This window comes from Drosophila sechellia, chromosome 3L (genome assembly GCF_004382195.2).
Source record: "Drosophila sechellia strain sech25 chromosome 3L, ASM438219v1, whole genome shotgun sequence".
NCBI classification, from domain to species: Eukaryota; Metazoa; Arthropoda; class Insecta; order Diptera; family Drosophilidae; genus Drosophila; species Drosophila sechellia.
This window is the reverse complement of record NC_045951.1, coordinates 21,167,355-21,186,292: the sequence shown is the minus strand read 5'-3', so window position 1 is coordinate 21,186,292 and position 18,938 is coordinate 21,167,355. Positions and strand designations below refer to the sequence as shown.

Below are 18,938 nucleotides of genomic sequence, written 5' to 3'. Positions count from 1 at the left end.
TGCTGGGACGTTTTTAATTTTTTTAATATTTATTGATATGTCTATGAAAATGTTTAAATTTCTCGTTCGCTCTTCCACAAGATGAGTAATGGGTATCTGAAAGTCGGTCAACTTGACTAGGGTTTTTTCATGTTGTACTTATAAACATCGAAATGATTTTCGTTTACACAGTATAGTTATACAATATAAACCTGTGTAATAACAGAATTGCAATAGTAAAATTTCATAAATGTGTTACTTCTGGGATTCGCCCAGAGTCAACCACACACCCCTCAACCACAACGCCCACAATAGAATATACATTAATTCCCTATTTGGATGCGCAACTTTATGCGCATAGAGACACTTCATTACTTTTAACTCTACTATAAATTTGTTATTTTTAAAATGTAAAGAAACAAAGTTGTGTTCAAATATAGAAGTTGCGACTGTGGGATACCTGTTACCTGCAGTACTTAGTTAGGTTGAGAAAATCATTTAATATTGGTATGTGTTAAAAGAATGAGTAGACTACAAAATGGTGTAGGTTATTGGATGAATAATTGTAATATAAAATCTATGTGGGAGGTGCTTACAGGAGCGCAAACATTTCAAAGTGCCTTTCTTTCGCATCAGGATATTATCAAAGATCGTCCTTTGAAAGTTTGGGTCTTCTGCCCTCCAAGTCGGAGGAACTTTCAGCCTTGTCCAACTGAATGAATAGATTGAAACAGCCGCCCTTGGCAGCCCTTTTGGTTTCTAAACTATTAAGCAATCGAAGAACTAAGAAACGAGGGAATTAGTTGAACGGTTGACTATTTTTTTCATAATTCTGATCTTAAGCCTGATCTTAACATTGATTTCAAATAATAGATAATTGAATTATTAGACGCATAACTTGGAGGGTCGCAAATTGAACAAATAATTTATCAACGGATATCGATATATGGGTAGTCCTCCAACGGATATACAACTTTATCCCCAACAGGTGGTCTCTGCGTGGCAACACCAGGTGAATCCAGTGCCTTGGTTAGTTCCAGGAGAGCCCCAATGATGATCATCAAAAATTTGAACATTTTTGCACAGGATACTAGCATTTTCCTAAATAATGTTGCACTTCGTCTCTAAGTAATGTTGACTTATTATTTCTCTGTACAAACTAAACCTTGATAGCAGATGAAGTTATTTATATAAGCTTTGAAGCTTACAAAATGCACTATTAAAAAAGGTAAGTAGGTGTACTCTATGTGCACAAAGGTGCGTCTATGCATGTTATTTAAATGTATATACCCGGTACTTTTAGAGTAAATGGGTGTACTAGACTCATTGAAAAGTATGTAACAGGTAGGAACAAGCGTGTGCTTATGTTTTCTTGACCAGAATCACAAGCCGAGGTTATCATAATCTCTGACCGTCAGGATGGAAGGTACGAAGGAATGTACACAATATGTACCGAGTTATTTTTAATATTTAGAATAACTCGGATATTAAACTCAATTGTCCCTATCTATGTTCTCGCTCTACTGTACCTTCATCAATGTTCAAAGACCACCAATCACCCATCATATTGCGCAGACTAAAAAATAGCTTAGGAAGCCATTACACTGGTGAGTCAGCCACTACAGCTGGAATAAAACAAAGCATTAAAAATGCATTGGAAATGGGAAGCCTTTCACAAAAGACCATACAATTCCGCTAACAGTATGCGATGGAAACAAGGAACCCTTTAAACGCTTCCGAGGCAATTCACATGTCAAGGGGATATGCAAAACATGCTGAACAGGAGTTCGTTCAGAATAGGTCTACTATGAGTTGTTCTTAAAGGCGAATGGCTTTCACTAAGTTTTAGGGAACGAAAATCTTTGAGCGTTGTGTAAAGTCGGGCAAACATATTTGCATCCATTTCGACAATTTAATATTAACAGTTAAATCAATTATTTCGCAGGCAAAATAGTTAATTATCCTTCAACAATCGATAGATCTTGATTAATAATATAAATTAATAATAATATAACGTAACAGAGTCAGATGGACTGACACGTATAGATGAGCATGGCAGGACACTGCTGATTATCCCCCTTCTCCACACACTTTCACAAAATATGTTTCGATTAAATACTAAATTCTAAATTATTCACGTAAAAGATAACCAATTTGTTTGATATTGGAGTCGGTCCATTTAATTTATTAATTACCTTCGCTTATCATATCACGTTTCTCTATTTAGTCTTTTAGGACTGAGATTACTTAAAATGTAAGGAAAACAAGCAGACGAACCATTTTTAAACATTTTAGCAGAAATATATTTTTAACAACAAAATCCAATCCAAACCGAACAAATTAAAAGAAGGCAAATAGGGTTCCTACCAGCCCAGATGTTGGGGAGCAGCGTTGTAGGCTGCCAGGTAATACGGCTGCTGGGCACCCACATAGTAAAACTGGGGCGTGGCCAGTGCTGGAGCCTGAGCTACTGGAACCACCGGAGCCACTGGAGCCACTGCTGCATCCACGGGCAGCTCCTCCAGGCGAGCTGTGCGTTGGCGGAGCCGCTTGGGCTTGGCCAGCTGCAACTTGGCCAATCTCTGGCGACTGCGCAGGCGGGCCGGAGCGGAGGAGGGTGTGGTGGCCTCAAGTGAGCTCTCCTCGGTGTCCACCTCCTCGTTCTCTGGGCTAGGCTCGAATGTGTCCACTGGTGGCTCCTGCTCCGACGGCAAGGCATCTGTATCCACATCCTCAGGAGGTCCGTAGGTCAGCGCGGGCTGTTCAGAGGCGGGTTTCAGCTCAGCAGCCGAGGGATAGGGCGTGGGAGCCACCTCCTGTCGGGCGAACGCCACCGGACGCAGGCGCAGAGTCCGCCGAAGTGGTGCCTGTGCCGCACAATTCACGGCGCTGATGGCCACCAGCAGGAGGAGGAGCGAACTGATAAACTGGTAACGTGCCATGATCGTGAGACTTGCAGTGGAGCTGTGTTGGCTTTCGTATATGGAGCTTTAACTTTTATACCTCCAAATGTCACAGCGGTGGCCCTGCTCATCGGTGGTCACTGGTCAGCGATTCTAGCCCAGCCAACAACGCCGTGAATTTTAAGCAGAGCGCCGCGATTTGAAATCCATCAATGCGCATGCGTATGTCAAGCAGGCGCCGCACAGTGGAGTGGAATTTAAAGTGCTGGCAGATCTATAGCCCTAGTTGCCCATGTGGACCATAGGCCATATACCTAGTGTCATTCTCAGCACATAAAAAGGGAAGTAGGTTATGCAAGAGAATTAATAGCTCAGTTAAAGTAATAACACATTTATAAAATTATAAAATTTCGACAGAAAACATACAAGTCAACGGATGACTTTCGTTACTAGTTCGACTTCTTTAGTTCCAGCCCATTGCTCATCCCCAGTGGGTCCACGTAACGTGTCAAAGTTAAGTGTCCGCGGGTTATAATTAACGGCCAATGGTTATGGCTTAGACATGGGCCCTTGACTAAATATTGTCACGTCCGTAGGCCAACGAAAGGGTGTCCCTCGGTGTGCCAAATATACCCGAGTGGCCGAAAACTTCAGTTGGTATAAAAGGCACGCGACTTCCAGCCACTGATAACATTCTAAGACAACTCAGCAGCAGCTCAACATGGCCCACAAGTTCATTTGCTCCCTGCTCCTGATCGCAGCGATGGCTGCCGTTTCTGTGGCAGAGCCTACCAGGTTCCGGGTACGATCTTCCCGTCTGCAGTTTGCCCGTCAGGAGCAGGCTCCAGAGGATCAGGCAGTTGCGGCAGACCCCGCCGTGGATATTGCACCCACCCCGGCCTCGGCTCCTTATCCGCCAGCAGGAGTGACACCGGAGGTGCCCTTCGACCTGCCCACGGAGACCGAAGCGCAACCTGATCTAACCTACGGACCACCAGCTGAGCCCGACAACACCTACAGCCCTCCGGATGACACTTACGGACCACCTGCCGAGCCGGAAAACACCTATGGACCGCCGGCCGATGGCCCAGTGGACCAGGCCCCTGCTGCCGATCCCGTGCCCGCCGGCTTGATCCAGCCTCGTAACGAACGCCTCCGCAGTCGTCGTCCGACCCCGGAGAAGCTTCGATCCGCTCAGATTATCCGCTCTGGATCAGTGCTGGTGTACACTATCTGAAATGGGTCAACCCTAATTTGGTAGAAATCAAATGGAATCGACACATTAGGATATGCATTTATTACTTTGTTGCTAAATAAATTGTTGTTGAATATTTTAATTTAAATAATAGAAAATTTCCTTAAATATTCGAGTTAATCCACCCTATTGTCATAAATTGAAAATTTCAAAAGATGTCAGAAAAACTTAAGTAATTTCTTGATGGAGATAATAGATATAAGAACTCTTTTGCTTTTCTATTAAGATCTTATTTTCTTAACAAGGATCAGGCATGGCGGAAACCTTTTTATTTAAAGACACAAGAGATTCGGGGGTCTCAACTACCAGATACCCTTTGCTCTATGATCTATTAAAAATATTGTCCAAACACTAACCTATAATTTCGGCTTCCCAAAGCTTTGAATATTATAATTTTATAATATTTTCGACATATATAATATTTTGGACAGAAGGTAAATGCTAAGGTAACAGTAAACAAGAAACAATGCTATAGTCGACTTCCCTGGATATCAGATACCAGATACTCAGCTAGTGGAAATTCGTACTCGAAATTGCATACTTTCCCTGGAATATCGATATATATTGATAAATAAAGTAAAAAATATAATTTTAATATATAATACAATTTTTAAAATATAGTACAATTTTCCAAAAGTGTGGGCGTGGCAATAAGTTTTTTGGCAATCGATAGAAATTTACAAGACTAATGAAAATATGCAAAATATGAACACATTTTGCAAAAGTGTGGGCGTTGCAGCTTTGGGCGGTTTGTGTGGCAACATGGTACATGGTATGCTTAATCTCAACCTTCTAGCTTTTAAAGTTTCTGGGATAGAGACGTTCATAAGGACAGTCGGGCATGACCAGATCGACTCGGCTATTGATCCTGATCATATATATATATACTTTATAGGGTCGGAAACGCTTCCTTCTGCCTGTTATATAATTTTCAACGAATCTTACTCTATGAGTTTTTTTTTTTTTATTAATTTATTTATTAAGGCATACGGGGAAGTCTTGAAGCCCCTTTGTGTCCTTCTTATCTATTAATTCAGCGCATTTGAGCTCGCCGGCTAACTATAGTTAGCTTTTTCACTCTATGAGTAACGAGTATAAATACTATGTTTTTTAACTCGATTGACCATGATAAAAACTCAAAGCTCAGAATATAATAATCTTTGGTAAGGTAAATGAGTGTTCCAAAAGCGAAGCTAATAAGAAAAAACATTGTTATTGAATTCGATTGACCCTGATAGAAACTGTCCAAATGTTGCATATGGGTGGGACGTGCTTTTAAAAGTGCGTGCTTGATGTATTTTTTCACAGCCTATTCTGTTTTGCATGAATACAAAGTTATAATATAAAAATAAATAAAATTATGAACTGCCAAGAACCCAAAACCAAACAAACTCGAGTGTTCACAGCCCACGCCAAGTGTTAATGAATGATTCGAAGGAGGGGAAGGGTGGCCTATTCCAAATCTTAGCATTGGACAATGAATTTCGAAAAAGGGTCACGTATCGGGTATTAAGCTGAAGCTACACTGCCGCCGATCAGCGCAACATAATCAAAGTTTTACCGGGAATAAGAGCCTGAAACTGAAAGTGACGAGCATAAATTATAGCAGAACTCGATCTGGTAGCTTGGGACTATAAATAAGTCGAGTCAGATTGAGAAATCAGAACAGAAGCCCTTCAACCGCGAAAATGATTAAACCGACTGGCGCACCAATTGCTATTCTTGTCCTGAGCCTGTTGGCGCTTGGCTCCGCGGAGCCGATCCGCCGGAGGTTCTCGGCGCGCCAAGTGGAGGCTATACCCAGTCCTTCGCCCACTGGATATCCGGAGGCGGGCATCACCCCGAGTGTTCCCTTCGATTTGCCCAGTTCGACAGTCAAGCCGGAGAACACTTATCTGCCGCCTGATAACACCTATGGACCTCCGGACAACACATACGGGCCACCAGATAACACCTATGGACCTCCAGAGGCCGACTCCGTACCGGCTATTGCTCCCGAGGCTGAGCCGCTGCCGGAGAATCCCATCGAGACTGATGATATTCCAGAGACTGAGGAAGCATCTGTGGATGGTGCCAAGCTGCAGCCCGCTGATGAGGACGCCGAGGAGGATGAACCGCAGCTGGAGGTTGCTGAGGATGGCACTGTGATCGTTGTAGCCAGCAGTCTTGACCAGCCACAGCCCGTACAGTCCGCCCGACTCTACCAGCGATTTCCTCAAGGACGGCGTTCCCAGAGGCCTGTTCCTCAGCGTCTGATCCTGCGTCGCAGTTGGTAGACTTAAAAACTTTAGCGTAAGCAAAGACGTCACTACATCAGACTTAAGCAAATATCATACAGGGCTAGAATCTATTCTTGCGAGATCATGCAATCACTTACAAAATTAAATTTAAAAATAAATCCATATTGAAACTAATAGGAAAGCGTTATATATATCTATTTCTTATTTCTGTGTAAAAATAATATACAATTATTTTGTATAAGCACGCCCTTTTAAAGAAATCTAACCACATTTTCATAACAGCCAGTACTTACACATGCTTTAGTCATCATCGCGATGGGCACGTATTGTTGGACCTGGCTTATAAGTCATCGGCCTCGAGGTTTCTTCGGGCGTTTGAATTGGGCAGTCCCCAAGGGCATTCTTAGTGGGTATTTATAGGCGCCACTTAGCCGCCCATGCAGCAGTTTATGTCAGCACACCACAATGTGCGGTTATCCAAGTGCTTCTCTGGCCACCTTTGCGCTTTGTTCCATTCTTTGCCTGAAAGGAATTGAAGGCAGTCATCTGAGGTTCCCAGGGCCCGCGGCGGGCAGGTTTCTGCAAAGACAGGAACAAGCACCATATCCACCAGCAGGCCTGGTCCCCGATCCGCCATTCGACCTGCCAACGGAGGAGGCAGTTAAATTTCCTCAACCAGAGGAGACATATGGCCCTCCAGCTGAAACATACGGGCCACCGGCTGTGGTGGAAGCGCCAGCTGAGGTCTACGGCCCACCGGACCAAGTTTATGGACCTCCCGATCAGACCTACGGACCTCCAGACCAGCCAGCCAACGATGACAGCTCCAAAACATTGCCACAAAGCGCAGCTATAATTAATTTGTCAAGTTTGCCGCTGCCACCCCAGGCTCAGTATGTTCTTCCGCTTCTGAACCGCCTGGCTGCCTTCCGCCCGCAGCGTCCGCTTCTGCCGACTCCGCAGCGTCGGCCTGCTAAGCTTACGGCTCGTCCTCGGCCAAATGCGGTCAAGATTGTGAATGCTATTAGGCCTACTCCAGTGTTTCCATCGACTCCACAGGCTTTGCCCTTCGTGGATCGCCGCATTCCTTTCCGCCCACGGCCATCACGACTGATAGTCAATGCGCCTTTCAGACGCCCATCCAGGCAATAGACTACTTTTTTCAGCACTCCAACCAATGTTATGAATACACTGTAAATAAAGTTTGTTGTCTATGTCTAATTTGCGATCGAAAATAAGTAGGTAGAAAATTCAGAAGGCCAGTCGCTTCATCAGCAGGTACATGTGCTGATCCACCTCGAAGCCGTGAAGATTGTTGGCGTCACCCTGCAGTCGCATCAGCAGGCCGCCGAAGGACACGTAAGCGGAGAGCCGGGAGGCCTCATTGTGTGCTTCGTCGCCCTCGATCCTGTAGATCTTGCCGTACATAACGTACTCAAAGCTGTCCGCCCGCGTGCCCTCGTGCTCCATTGGATTGTACTCCCCGCTGTCCGGGCAACCATCCTCGCGCAGCGTGGTGGCCAGAACCAGGCGGAATTTGTCGCCCAGCTCCATGGGGTATAGCCACGAGTTGATGTCCAGGATCAGGTCCATCTTAAAAGACTCGGACTCGCAGTGCAGGCGGGACACACGATCGAACTTCTTGCCCTCCGGATCCATGTCTTTCACGTTGAAGATGTCCTCAAAGAGTACTCCAGCCATTTTAGCTGAAATGTGATAATTTAATGAGTTGTTGCTTTGAAGTCATTTCAGCGGAGCGCCATAAACGCACGCCTTACCTTGAGACGGCTGAATAGAGTATTGAATCTTATATGCGGAGGTAGATGCGATTTCTTAAATGAACTGGGTTTATTTCAGCAAAATTATATTGTATTAAAACTGTTTGCGACTAATATTTATTTCTTAAATATTTTACATGCGCGTGTTAAGAAAGAGCGATGCCAGATCTTTTTGGCGGCTTGAGTGCTGCCACACGTCTGCGATTTCAGTGAGCGAAGTGGTCACGTTCAGCAGGCTGTGATTTCAGTGTGTAAAGGAAAGCGTGCTTTGTTCCTACTGAAATTTAATAAATATTGCAAATGCTGTGCAAGGTGATTTTAAACCTTTTGTTTAACTAAATTGGGTTTATAATTTATTGCGCCGCAACCTAAACTTCATTTGATTTTCTCTAACTAGTGACTGTGCATCACGCGTCCATCTGTAGGCGTGTAGACAGAGAGTCCCAGTGTGACCGTCTATCGGTGAATACACATCACTAAGATTAAGAACAACATTAAAAAACCACCGAAAACTGTTATTTATTTTGCTGGACAAATCGCAGTATTGGCTTAGAATAGGCAAACCCACAAAGTCCCACAAAGGTCTAGCCGCAGGCAGCACGATGGATACACCCTGAAAAGCCAGTCGAACTGCCAGCTAGCGGATTGCAAAAAGTATGTACACACAGCTCGGGGCGTCGAAATTATAAACAAATAAGAAGCGAACTCCTAGTCGGACGCGGAATGCATAGGAAGTCCAAGTGTGTCCCATTCGGGGTGAAGATAAGTGTTCCTGTGGATCGAAGGCCCTTAGCCTAGCGATTCCCGCTTTTTGCGAAGGTAAGTCCACGCCCGATGGGGCTTTGGTGTTGGTGTTGAATGTGGAGCCCCTGGGCCAAATGTGTAGCATATGTTTAGAATAGATTGGTTTGCGTATATGAGTGCTGTGGTGCTGGTGCATTAATTACTAACAATCGGTTGCAGGACCCCGAAACTACACAGTCGTCGAGTTTTGTGTCCCGAATACGAAAGACTTCAACGGTCCCTCCCCTCCTCCAGCGACCCCCGCCGCCTTAACCCTTACCCACCCCCATAACCCCGCCTATTTAGCATTACAAAACTGCTGTTATGTATTCACTTCTTTATTTTCGCTTTTTGTGTGTGATTTTCGCTGTCGTTCGTGCTTTTTGCCCCGTTCTCTTTCAGTTTCGATTCCCAGCTCCGGATTCTAGCTTTAATTCGCTTTTTCAACAGTTTGGTCGAGGGCCGTTGTGCTGCGAAAGTGAGTTAGTTTTCAGCTTCTGCGGGTGCGGCTCTAATGAACCATTAACCCTCCGCAGGGGCAGGGGGTTGCTCGGCACTGGAATCGGAATCGGAGGGTTCCCAATCTGCTTGCCAGATGTTCGTCGCAGTCCAGGGTCATCGTCATCGCTCTTATCCAGTTGCATTTCCAGTGTGCTCGCTTTTCATTGGAAACTCCGCCGCCTCGGAGAACAGACGCCGCGGGATCGAAAACGCTCAGGTTGCACAGCTTTATCTCAATATCTGTCTATAGCTCTACCGTGATTTTAGTGAGTGCGGTGGATTGCTTATCAGTTGTTGGCTTTCTCGGGATCTTATCAGGCGCTTTCTCCATCTCGCTCCCGCCCAAACAAAAGATTAAGACAACAAACTGGGAATTTTTTGTGGAAGCTTACGTTCGCTGGAAATGCCATTTGATAACGCGATCCACTTTAAGACATGGGCTCCTAGCTCTATACACCGCGAAAAACAGTGTACAACATTTCGTTGTTAACTAGATTTGTAAAGAAACGAATATATTTTTTAATTGGATAGCTAATATAATGCAATCAATTAACTAATTATGCTAAACAACGTTTAAAAATCTCACGTGATTTGGACAACACTGCCAAAATAGTAAGAACTATTGCAATAACACGTATAAAAGTGTCATGCACTTCGAAGCATTTAAATATGCAAATCCCCCAATTTTGGTAATATTTTTCCTGTGCATAGGTCTTATCACTGTTGACACAGCTGGAGGTTCTGTTCCGTTGCTGTTTCTCTTCTTGTTTCTGTTTCGGCCTCACTTACGGTTACTATTTCTGTCTGTGTTTTTGATTCTCCGTCTGCTTCGGAACGTGGCGCTCGGCGAGTGGAGAATTAAAACAGCTCTTAACTTTTTTGCAGCCCATCTGAACTAATCCAAACCAAAGGTGAATGGGAACTATCCTAGAAGTAGCAATCGAACCAAAAAATACGAATACCCTAAATACATACGTAGAACATTAACCCTAGAAGTAAAGCCAAACGCAGCAGGTGCAGGTGTTTCCCAGGAAGCGGTCCCAGATATTTAGTTACGAATCCAAATAATAAAAACCAAACAAATGGTACGCAGCCGTCGCAGTGTGTCCAAGGAGGATGCCGTCTCTCTGCTCACGGACAGCGGCATATCGCTGTCCTCGCCGCCGGCGGCGAGGGAATCCTCACCAGGCCCCACGCTTGCGATCAAGAGGAGGAAGAGCAGCTTGGCAAGTCTGCGCGATGCCTGTGTGGACGACGAGGAGGACGACGGCGGAGAACAGGACTCAAAAGATTATGACTACGTGCAGCCGCAGCTTAAGAAGTCTGCCCGAAAGGACGAACCGGTGAAACGCAAGCACCATGTCTGCAGTCAATGCTCCAAGGAGTTCGGTGGCAAGACGGATCTGCAACGCCACATGCTTATCCACTCGGACGAACGACCTCACAAGTGCAAGGATTGTGGCAAGAGCTACCGCCAGGCGGTCAACCTGAAGAATCATATCACCACCGCCCACGAGCATCGGAAGCAGTTCGTCTGTTCCCAGTGCCCAAAATCATTCGCCCTCAAGGAGCGCCTGCGGCTCCACATGCGCCTCCACTCTGGCGAGAAGCCCTATCCTTGCGCCCTCTGCGACAAAAAATTCGCCCGAGGAGGTCAAGTGAGTAATACGACATTCCATTTTAACTGCGATTTAAAGATTAATTTTATATTTTTCTCAATACTTGATTTATTATAAACTTAAGTGTATTTAATTATGAACTTTCGATTAGGCTTTTGTTATATTATAGGTCATAACCATTGGTGTTTCTAATATATATTATCATCTATATTGCAGCTGCAACAGCACATGGTTTCTCACCACAAGACTAGTATCCAGCAGTTCAACTGCACCAAGTGCTCGGCTAGCTTCTCAACCAACGCCAATTTACGGGTGCACATGGAGCGACACGAGCAGGGCATGGAGCACCGGTGCAGCATCTGTGAGAGCCAATTCGCCAACGAGCTGGCCCTGCGAGCCCACATAAACCAGGAGCACCACAAGCTGACGCAATTTGAGTGCGAGATATGCCATAAGATGATCGAGCCGGACGAAGATTTGGCCACTCACATGCAGAGGCACGCCGCTGTTAAGACACACGTGTGCGAGGTGTGCAACACATATTTCACCCAGAAGAGCCAGTACAATGTCCACATGCGGATGCACACGGGAGAGCGCCCCTATCAGTGTAGGGTAAGTTAAAAGTGTGTTAGCTAGCATGTAGCCATAAATGATGTTTCTACTTCCATCAGATCTGCCACCAGACCTTTGCCCATTCAAGCGTACTAAAACTGCACATCCGGAAGCACACGGGGGAAAAACCCTTTCGCTGCCAGCTGTGCGAAGACGAAGTAGCCTTTTCTCAGCTGGCGCACCTAAAGAACCACATGAAGAAGATACACAAACAGCAAAAGCCCTACATGTGCGAAGGCTGCCACGAGTTCTTTAAGATCAAGGTGGAGCTGCAGTCGCATGTTGAGCAGTGCGCCAAGTGTCCAGTTGACGGGGACAAGCCCAGTGGCAATCAGTCTGAAGATGCGCAAATTCTTTCTGTCTTAAGATTTAACATGGCAGTAGTACTGAAAAAAATTAGCTCCGCTCAAAAGCTGCGTCAGTTGGGCTACGAGAAGCGTCTAATCGATAACGTTATCATTGCATCCTTGAAGCTGGCTCAGCGACAATCCCATGACGACGTCACGATGACACCATTGGCCAGACTCCGGCTAAATGTGGAGGAATTTCTTAAGTGGATTGTGCCAGCCCCCACAATGCAGAAATTTAGCGACGAATTGTTGTCTATCGACACCATTCTCGAGAAAATTGCCACCATGTATATGAAACAGAAGTAGAATCCAGGAGTTGCTAGCCAACGCCAAATGCGAGTGTGCCATAGAAGAAGGATTTGAAGAACTAGTTCTTGCCATTTAGTTTAATGTTTAGTAACCCAAAGTTGCAGAACGAAACCCAACCAAATAATTTATCCCAAAGATGTATACTTTATAGTACAGATCATTTTACTGAATTACTACCCTTATCCCAATTTTGCTGCTACCAAAAAGTATAATTTGAAGAATGTATGAGTTAGTGTTGTCATAGTAATTTTCCTATTAAAGGAAATTAGTTTAAGAATGAATTTCGATGCAATAATTTATATAATAATAAGTCTAACATGATTTTTGTATACTTAGTCTTGCCAGAGCAACAGATTGTCTCGGAGTGAATCTATAACAGCTCAAGTGCAATACAACTCATTGTGGCCATGCTTGTAAAATTAATAAACTTAATGCATTTAGTTGCCATTTGTCTTTTCCAACCTTTTTTTCTTTTGGAAAACTGAAATGAATTATATATCGTGTGTAAAAAGTGCAAAATCTGAAGTGTACAGCTGAAATCCAAATCAAAATACGCAAGTGAAAAAATGAAATGAATAATAAATATTGTTTGTGATTACAACCCAACACTGCATATTAGTTGTTCGGATTTTTTAATCATGAAACCATTTGCAGCAAGTTTTGTTTTCGCTTACTTTAAGATTTCGTTAGTCACTGTTGAAAAGAGTTAGAGAAAGTTTATGAGGACGAATTATAAAAAGAACCCATTCCTTTAACTAAGAGTGAGCACGTCCACTATCCAAAAAAATGCTCCCACACTATTGGGAGTGTGAGTATTTTAATATTAATTTAATATTTAAAAATGTTGGGTTTTATTATTATTATTGCTAATTTATTGCCTTTTTCTATGTTTATAAAAAACGAATTTTGGTCGTCTACAACAAATGACAAAGGTCAACTTCCGATCTTGCTGTAACTGGTATTTGAAAATTGAGAATCTCGACTATTCCTCTTTGTTACTAGCATCTTTAATTTTTCGCCCATTAATAACAGTTTTAAGCTGTTTGTTGCAACAAATTGTTCTCGTCGCATCTTAGGAAGCGACACGGCTTGAATCAATCAATTTTGTGCATCTCTTGCTGGCGTGCCTTTGACCTTTGAGGCTCATCTATGGAATTTCAAGCCATGTCCGGCTGGAAGCTGCATTCCATATTTGAATGCGGCCAAAAAAGCAGCGAGTCGCACAGAAACACCCAGGCACACCCAACCGGGCTGGCATCTAACCACATAAACAGTTAGGTACAAGTGCCCCATGGGTCCCTGCCCGATGGCCATAAATGGTCTGGGCTTGTGCACAAATTTATAAGCCACTTACATTAAGGTGGCCAATATTTTTTATGGCAAACCCCGCACTGCATGCGAACCGAGCTCTCTAAGCAGCGGTGGCATCTGCAGGCGCTGTGGCACCTGCCTGCCCCACTTCCTCCAGTCCGCCACCTTCCACCCACCCGGAGCAATTAATGAAATTTGCACGGCGAATTTATTGACGCGAACGTTAGTGTCAACCCAATGGAATCGGATGGTGGGGGTGCCATTTGCTTGTCCATAAGATGTATGTACAATTTTATGTGTCAAATATAGTTATGATTTTATGATAGTTCGCTTGGGTAGAAGGCAGGGATTTTTCTCCGGACAAACCATTGCGTGTCTGTCACCTGAAGCTGCTGATGTAATCTCCGCCAGTCTGCCATCCCATTCCATGCCGTTCCCGCTCCCGATCTCGATTTCTTGTCCCGGGAAGCAGCTTAATGTCTACATTTGTTCTGGCCGTTGCGTGTTCAGTGGTTGCCCTTTTTACAATCTCAGCTAACTCGGTTACTCCTGCTCCCACCAACCACCAACTAGCAACCACCGCCCACCGCCCACTGCCACTTCCATGTCCTCCTGCTTCTCCACAGCCGTGGCAACTGCAAGTCAGGCACTCCAGCTCCTTCAGCTTCTTCCACAGATTTAGTCTCGCCATTTCCAGCAGCTGCCGCTGCCATGGCGCATTAGAACAAATTGCTCTTGTTGCGATAGGAAGGATGGACATGCCTTTTGCCATGTTTGGGCCGACGGACAGAATGCCTGCTGCTGGTTAGAGAGCAGTCACACTCGATCCATCGGCTATATGTGAAAACTTGTTCAGTTGGGTACAGGAGGACAATATCATTGCTGTTAGGGAAATAATATAATATAAAAATTTGGACATTAATACATACCCGGTCGTGAAAAGTTCAATTGGTATCGTTTCCAAGTAAATTAATATATACTTTACAACATTGGATTACATACTCTTACTCTTGGTTTTATCCTATGAAGAGTATATGAAATTCAACAACCTTCGTTTAGATTTGCTTGTTTATTTTCCAAGTAAAATGCGCCGCGAATTCGTGAAACAAATAGTCACAGACGTAAGTACGCATGTTTCGCCTGTTGGCCGGGGCTCGTTGGTGGCTCAGCCTCATCTGCATACCTGGATTTGACCGGGATAATGTTAATGATGAGAGCACGGAGGAGCGCCCGTTTCGAGAGCCTCCGAGCAGCAGGTCCATTTCCGTTTTCCCTTCGGGACCTGTGGACTGTGTAGCAAATTGATTTGGCTTTAGCCCATGCTTGGTCGCTATCATTTGCGTTAGCTTGTTTGGCATTATGTAATGCATATATAATTCTTTTGTTGTCTGCGCTTATTAGCGAATTTAGTCTGGCATTGGGGTAATGTCATACCAAAGACACTAGAATTCTAGTTATTCTAGTGTCTTTGGTCATACCACTTGGACTCAAAGTCTTCAATATGAATCTTAGCCTCGGAGAAGTTCAAGTGAAGTTGTTCACTGACATTAAATTTGAGGCGGAGTTGGGAAACTGGCCAGCTAAATTGCAGTAGCCCACGTCATCGGCAAGGGCCAAAAGAGAAGAAATCCATAATTGCCTGGGAATGCCCAAGTGAAACCAATTTCACAGTGCATTTGAAATTAACTAGACTTAATTTGCATTTGACGGCTAAGTCAAGTTTTCAAGAATTTATAAGCTCTGTAAATATCGTAAAACTACTTTTATGGTTGTGTACTTATTTTTATGAAGATACGTACATCTTTATTAATTAACCATTTAAATTAATTGTTACATTACTAATTCAAATTTGTGAAAGATGACCTATTTCATTCAACACGCTAAATGATTTGGATTTAATACATATTGCTTTTGGAGATATATGCTGGTAACCAGTAATTGGTCAGCTTTAAGCAGGAATTTTTGGATCTCAGCCAAGGGGAGCCAAGTCATTGAGGTCATTCAACTTCTGCTGGCCAGGGCGTTTAAGGAGGCAAGTCAAAGTCAAGTCAAAAGTCATAAAAGTATGCAGACCTGGGCAGTCGGATTGCCTTAGCAAAAGTACAAGTCTACAGATGGTTTGTATAGCCAAAGCTCTGGGCTTGGGTACGGGATTGAGATTGGGTTTGGACTTGGCTTTAAGAATGGCTATGTGCATGCGTATTAGTATGGGTATATGGGTTTATGGGTACGGCATGGGGAAGTGCGTTGCAGTGGTAATCCTTGTCCATGTCTGCGCTGCCCTTATTGCAACAGCAACAGAAACAGCATCAGGAACAACAATTACAAATGGACGACTTCTTTGTTCTGTCAGCAAGGCCTACTGCAGTCCAACAGCCCAGAATCAGCATCAGCCACAGCACCAGCACCAGCAATAAGATCCAGTTGGGTCTCGGGCCCAAGGTTTGGGCCCAGTTAAGGCCAAAAGAGATGCAGCCAGAGTTTTGCGGTAGCAACCCAAAAGAGGGGGCGTCGTCAGAGTCTTCTCCATCTTCATCTATGCTGCAGCTGCTACGCATAAAGCATACGATCGGCACTGCGAGAAATAAACATGAAATACGTAGTATTATTTGATTCATTTTAATAGAGCTAAGGATCTATATGAGATGTTCAGGCAGAACTTACTTTAGTGAGACTTATTGGGACTTATTCTAGGTAAATCGCCACATTAGGTTAAAAAATTTCAACAAATTTATCAGATCACTTTCGCGTTGATCAGACAGACTGGTAAAAATCAAAAATTGCTCGAAATTTTGTTCAGTGCTCACTGCGGATTCTGTTCGCTTGGGTCATTTTTACTGGGCAAAACAAATATGAAGAGCTGCATTCAGCGGCCGCGTCTCTGTTTTTGTCTAGGAGACGGTGGAGTCAGAAATGTGCAACGTTATCATAACTAAGTTCATGTGGATGCGTGTGCTTGTGATTTTCCCGAAACGAAACCAAAAGAACGAAACCGTCTGCATATGCATAATTCATGCTATTGAACCTTCTGCGGTTATGACTGGACATGGACATGGGGCCCTGGACTTGAACCTACCAATCCACGGAGGTGGGGCAGTGGCAGTGGCAGGGAGGCAACTAGAAAAATTATAATTTCACAAGTCATAATAGGATTTGCAATTCAAATGCGAGAAGGCAACACAGACACTAAAAGCGGACTCAAGTCCGATGGGTTTCTTTAAGATTGTTCCTGTTGTTGTTGTTGTTTTGCTTTTTGTTGTTGCCATTTCCTTTTTTTGGAAATTTCTGGGGAAGGAGCAAACAACAATAAAAGGCTTCTCGGCCAGGGCCCAGACTTATGGCCAAGGCTCTGGCCCCGGCCAATATGTCAAAAATATTAAGAGACATGGCCAATGGGCCCGGGAATAGGATCGAGAATCGGCAACAGAATCGGTTTGGGGCTTGTGGTGTGGGGATTGGCCAGACTATCGGACGAGGATCATGCATAAATATGCAAACGATAAGAGCTCTCCTCTATAAAGTTGTAAAATTGACAAGCGTTGCAATGCCAAACTCTCAAATAAAGCAATAAAATGCACTAAAACATCGCCGGCCACGGATCGCGACTCCGGACCGATCGGTAGCCATGAACCAAATGCAAAAATTAGAAATGAAAGCCAGCGGGTCGCAACAGATCCTCCTGCTCCTTCACCACTAGCACCTCCTCGCCTGCTTGCTCAGAATTTATGCCATTCTGGCTGGGCCTTCGCGGGGGAATGGGAAAGATCCGATGGAAAGATGAGCACGGAAGCATCATCGTTTGTCACTGGCGCATGCAAAGGCTCAATTCATGATTCTGCATCGACATCGCGAAGGAAGTCCGCCTCGAGTGACAGCAGGCAGCGCATAAAGATAACAAATAGTATTGCTGTGGGTTGCATCGTAATCATGTCAAGCTGCCCATACCCATACCGGTAGCCCCAGAAGGGAACGCCACAACTTACGACTCACTTAGGGTTTCCTACTTCATGCCAGATCGAGCCTAAAGCTTATTCCCAGGAAATTCAAACAGATGAAGTCGAAATAAATTAGGAGGACGAATTTTCGGAATTTGGTTCGTCTCGAAGAGAATAAGAAAAGACTTAGGCAACGAACTTGACAGTTTTTCCAGCTAAGTACGCAAGCGAAGCGGGCAGATCTAATTAGGGATTAGTCCCTGGCCGGCCTTGCTCAGCCGTGCCATCATAAATATTTAATGATATTGTCAGCTCCGCGCTAAGAAACCCTACATATGGCTCTGATCTTGACTTCGGAGCAGGCTTTTTCCCCGGCTTTGGCTTCAATTTAAATCAAACGTCGCAACGTTGCTGTCGTCGCCACGACGCTCGTTTTTGGCATGGGCTTGAGTTTGGTTCGGCTGGCCATGGCCTTTTATTTTTAGCATATATAGTAACCATATGATCGACACTCGAACTCGCCTGAGTGTGTGCTAGTTCTATTTTTAGTGATGCCTTTAAGTGGCGACCGCATTCGGCCTGGCCGTTGCCTGAACTCTCTAGAAAAATGTCCCGCTGTGAATTATGTGCCTACATAAATTACCCGGCCAGGAATTAATCATGTTTTATGCAGGACTGCGGCAAAACCTGGCTAAAGCCACGGTAACGCAGGCATGGCCTGTTTTATTTTTTGTTCTGTTGCTTGCCCATTAGGTTCAGTTCTCTGGCCCGTCCTGGTGGGGATCTGGGTTTGAGTGCCTCCAGGGGCACTTGGAGTCGGTCCGAATTTTAGTCTCTGTCTCAGAGATTGGAGTTGAAATAGCGCGGGATGCTGTATTGGCGCCTTTTCTAGTTTTCAAAATGGCCCAGTTAATTGGAAGAAGCAGTCAAATGTCTGTGTCGCACATAGGATTGAATTTGTTGGTTTTTTCGTATTTTAGTGTTTCTCCGGCTGTAACGTCAAATTTTTAGCTTTTTTGTGTTTTTTTTTTCCAAAAATACAGTATAAGAATGTTAATTTAAGTTCTATAGACATCAAATTAGCAACCAGTTCTGTTAATATTGATGTATTTAATTACACGCAAAGAATAAAAAAAATACGAAATTGGAAAAGTAAGCATTTGGAAATAAAAAGACAAGGAGGAATCCATTTGAATTTTTTTCAAAAATCTTCAAGTGTCATCTTTCCAAACTCCAAATAAATCTTACTGGGTTGAGTCCACAACTTTTCAGGTATAAAGTTCCTTTGACTCACCAAATTCCCCTTATGTACTAGGATTTAAAATGAATTTCCTCAGATGGCAATCTCGGAGATTTTTTATTT

At 44.1% G+C, this 18,938-nt stretch overlaps 6 protein-coding genes across 9 annotated transcripts; 4 read left to right on the top strand and 2 right to left on the bottom strand.

The window, feature by feature from the left end:
* Positions 1-2,143: 2,143 nt before the first annotated feature.
* Positions 2,144-2,949, bottom strand: LOC6616501. Its single transcript, XM_002040825.2, has one exon. It carries the CDS (start codon positions 2,919-2,921, stop codon positions 2,343-2,345), a length of 579 nt encoding a protein of 192 aa, XP_002040861.1. The 5' UTR covers positions 2,922-2,949; the 3' UTR covers positions 2,144-2,342.
* Positions 2,950-3,572: 623 nt separating this feature from the next.
* LOC6616500 (extensin) lies at positions 3,573-4,293 on the top strand. The gene has a single exon (XM_002040824.2). The coding sequence runs from the start codon at positions 3,604-3,606 to the stop codon at positions 4,117-4,119; it is 516 nt and encodes a 171-aa protein (XP_002040860.1). The 5' UTR covers positions 3,573-3,603; the 3' UTR covers positions 4,120-4,293.
* Positions 4,294-5,791: 1,498 nt separating this feature from the next.
* Positions 5,792-6,551, top strand: LOC6616499 (mucin-7). The gene has a single exon (XM_002040823.2). The coding sequence runs from the start codon at positions 5,826-5,828 to the stop codon at positions 6,411-6,413; it is 588 nt and encodes a 195-aa protein (XP_002040859.1). The 5' UTR covers positions 5,792-5,825; the 3' UTR covers positions 6,414-6,551.
* Positions 6,552-6,834: 283 nt separating this feature from the next.
* LOC6616498 (extensin) lies at positions 6,835-7,598 on the top strand. Its single transcript, XM_002040822.2, has one exon. The coding sequence runs from the start codon at positions 6,843-6,845 to the stop codon at positions 7,527-7,529; it is 687 nt and encodes a 228-aa protein (XP_002040858.1). The 5' UTR covers positions 6,835-6,842; the 3' UTR covers positions 7,530-7,598.
* On the bottom strand, positions 7,576-8,330 carry LOC6616497 (DNA-directed RNA polymerases I, II, and III subunit RPABC3). Its single transcript, XM_002040821.2, has 2 exons — positions 8,156-8,330; positions 7,576-8,083 (listed from the first exon to the last, which is right to left on the bottom strand). The coding sequence occupies exon 2, from the start codon at positions 8,076-8,078 to the stop codon at positions 7,629-7,631; it is 450 nt and encodes a 149-aa protein (XP_002040857.1). The 5' UTR covers positions 8,079-8,083; positions 8,156-8,330; the 3' UTR covers positions 7,576-7,628.
* A 281-nt stretch (positions 8,331-8,611) lies between these two features.
* Positions 8,612-12,787, top strand: LOC6616496 (zinc finger protein OZF). 4 transcript variants are annotated; one of them, XM_032718737.1, is made up of 5 exons: positions 9,013-9,416; positions 9,475-9,656; positions 10,325-11,097; positions 11,275-11,670; positions 11,730-12,787. In XM_032718737.1, exons 3-5 carry the CDS (start codon positions 10,522-10,524, stop codon positions 12,324-12,326), a joined length of 1,569 nt encoding a protein of 522 aa, XP_032574628.1. In that variant the 5' UTR covers positions 9,013-9,416; positions 9,475-9,656; positions 10,325-10,521; the 3' UTR covers positions 12,327-12,787. The 4 variants fall into 4 exon arrangements, with proteins under 4 accessions (XP_032574629.1, XP_002040856.1, XP_032574628.1 ...); XM_032718738.1 differs by lacking the exons at positions 9,013-9,416; positions 9,475-9,656 and adding an exon at positions 8,612-8,809; XM_002040820.2 differs by lacking the exons at positions 9,013-9,416; positions 9,475-9,656 and adding an exon at positions 8,612-8,974.
* Positions 12,788-18,938: the final 6,151 nt, after the last annotated feature.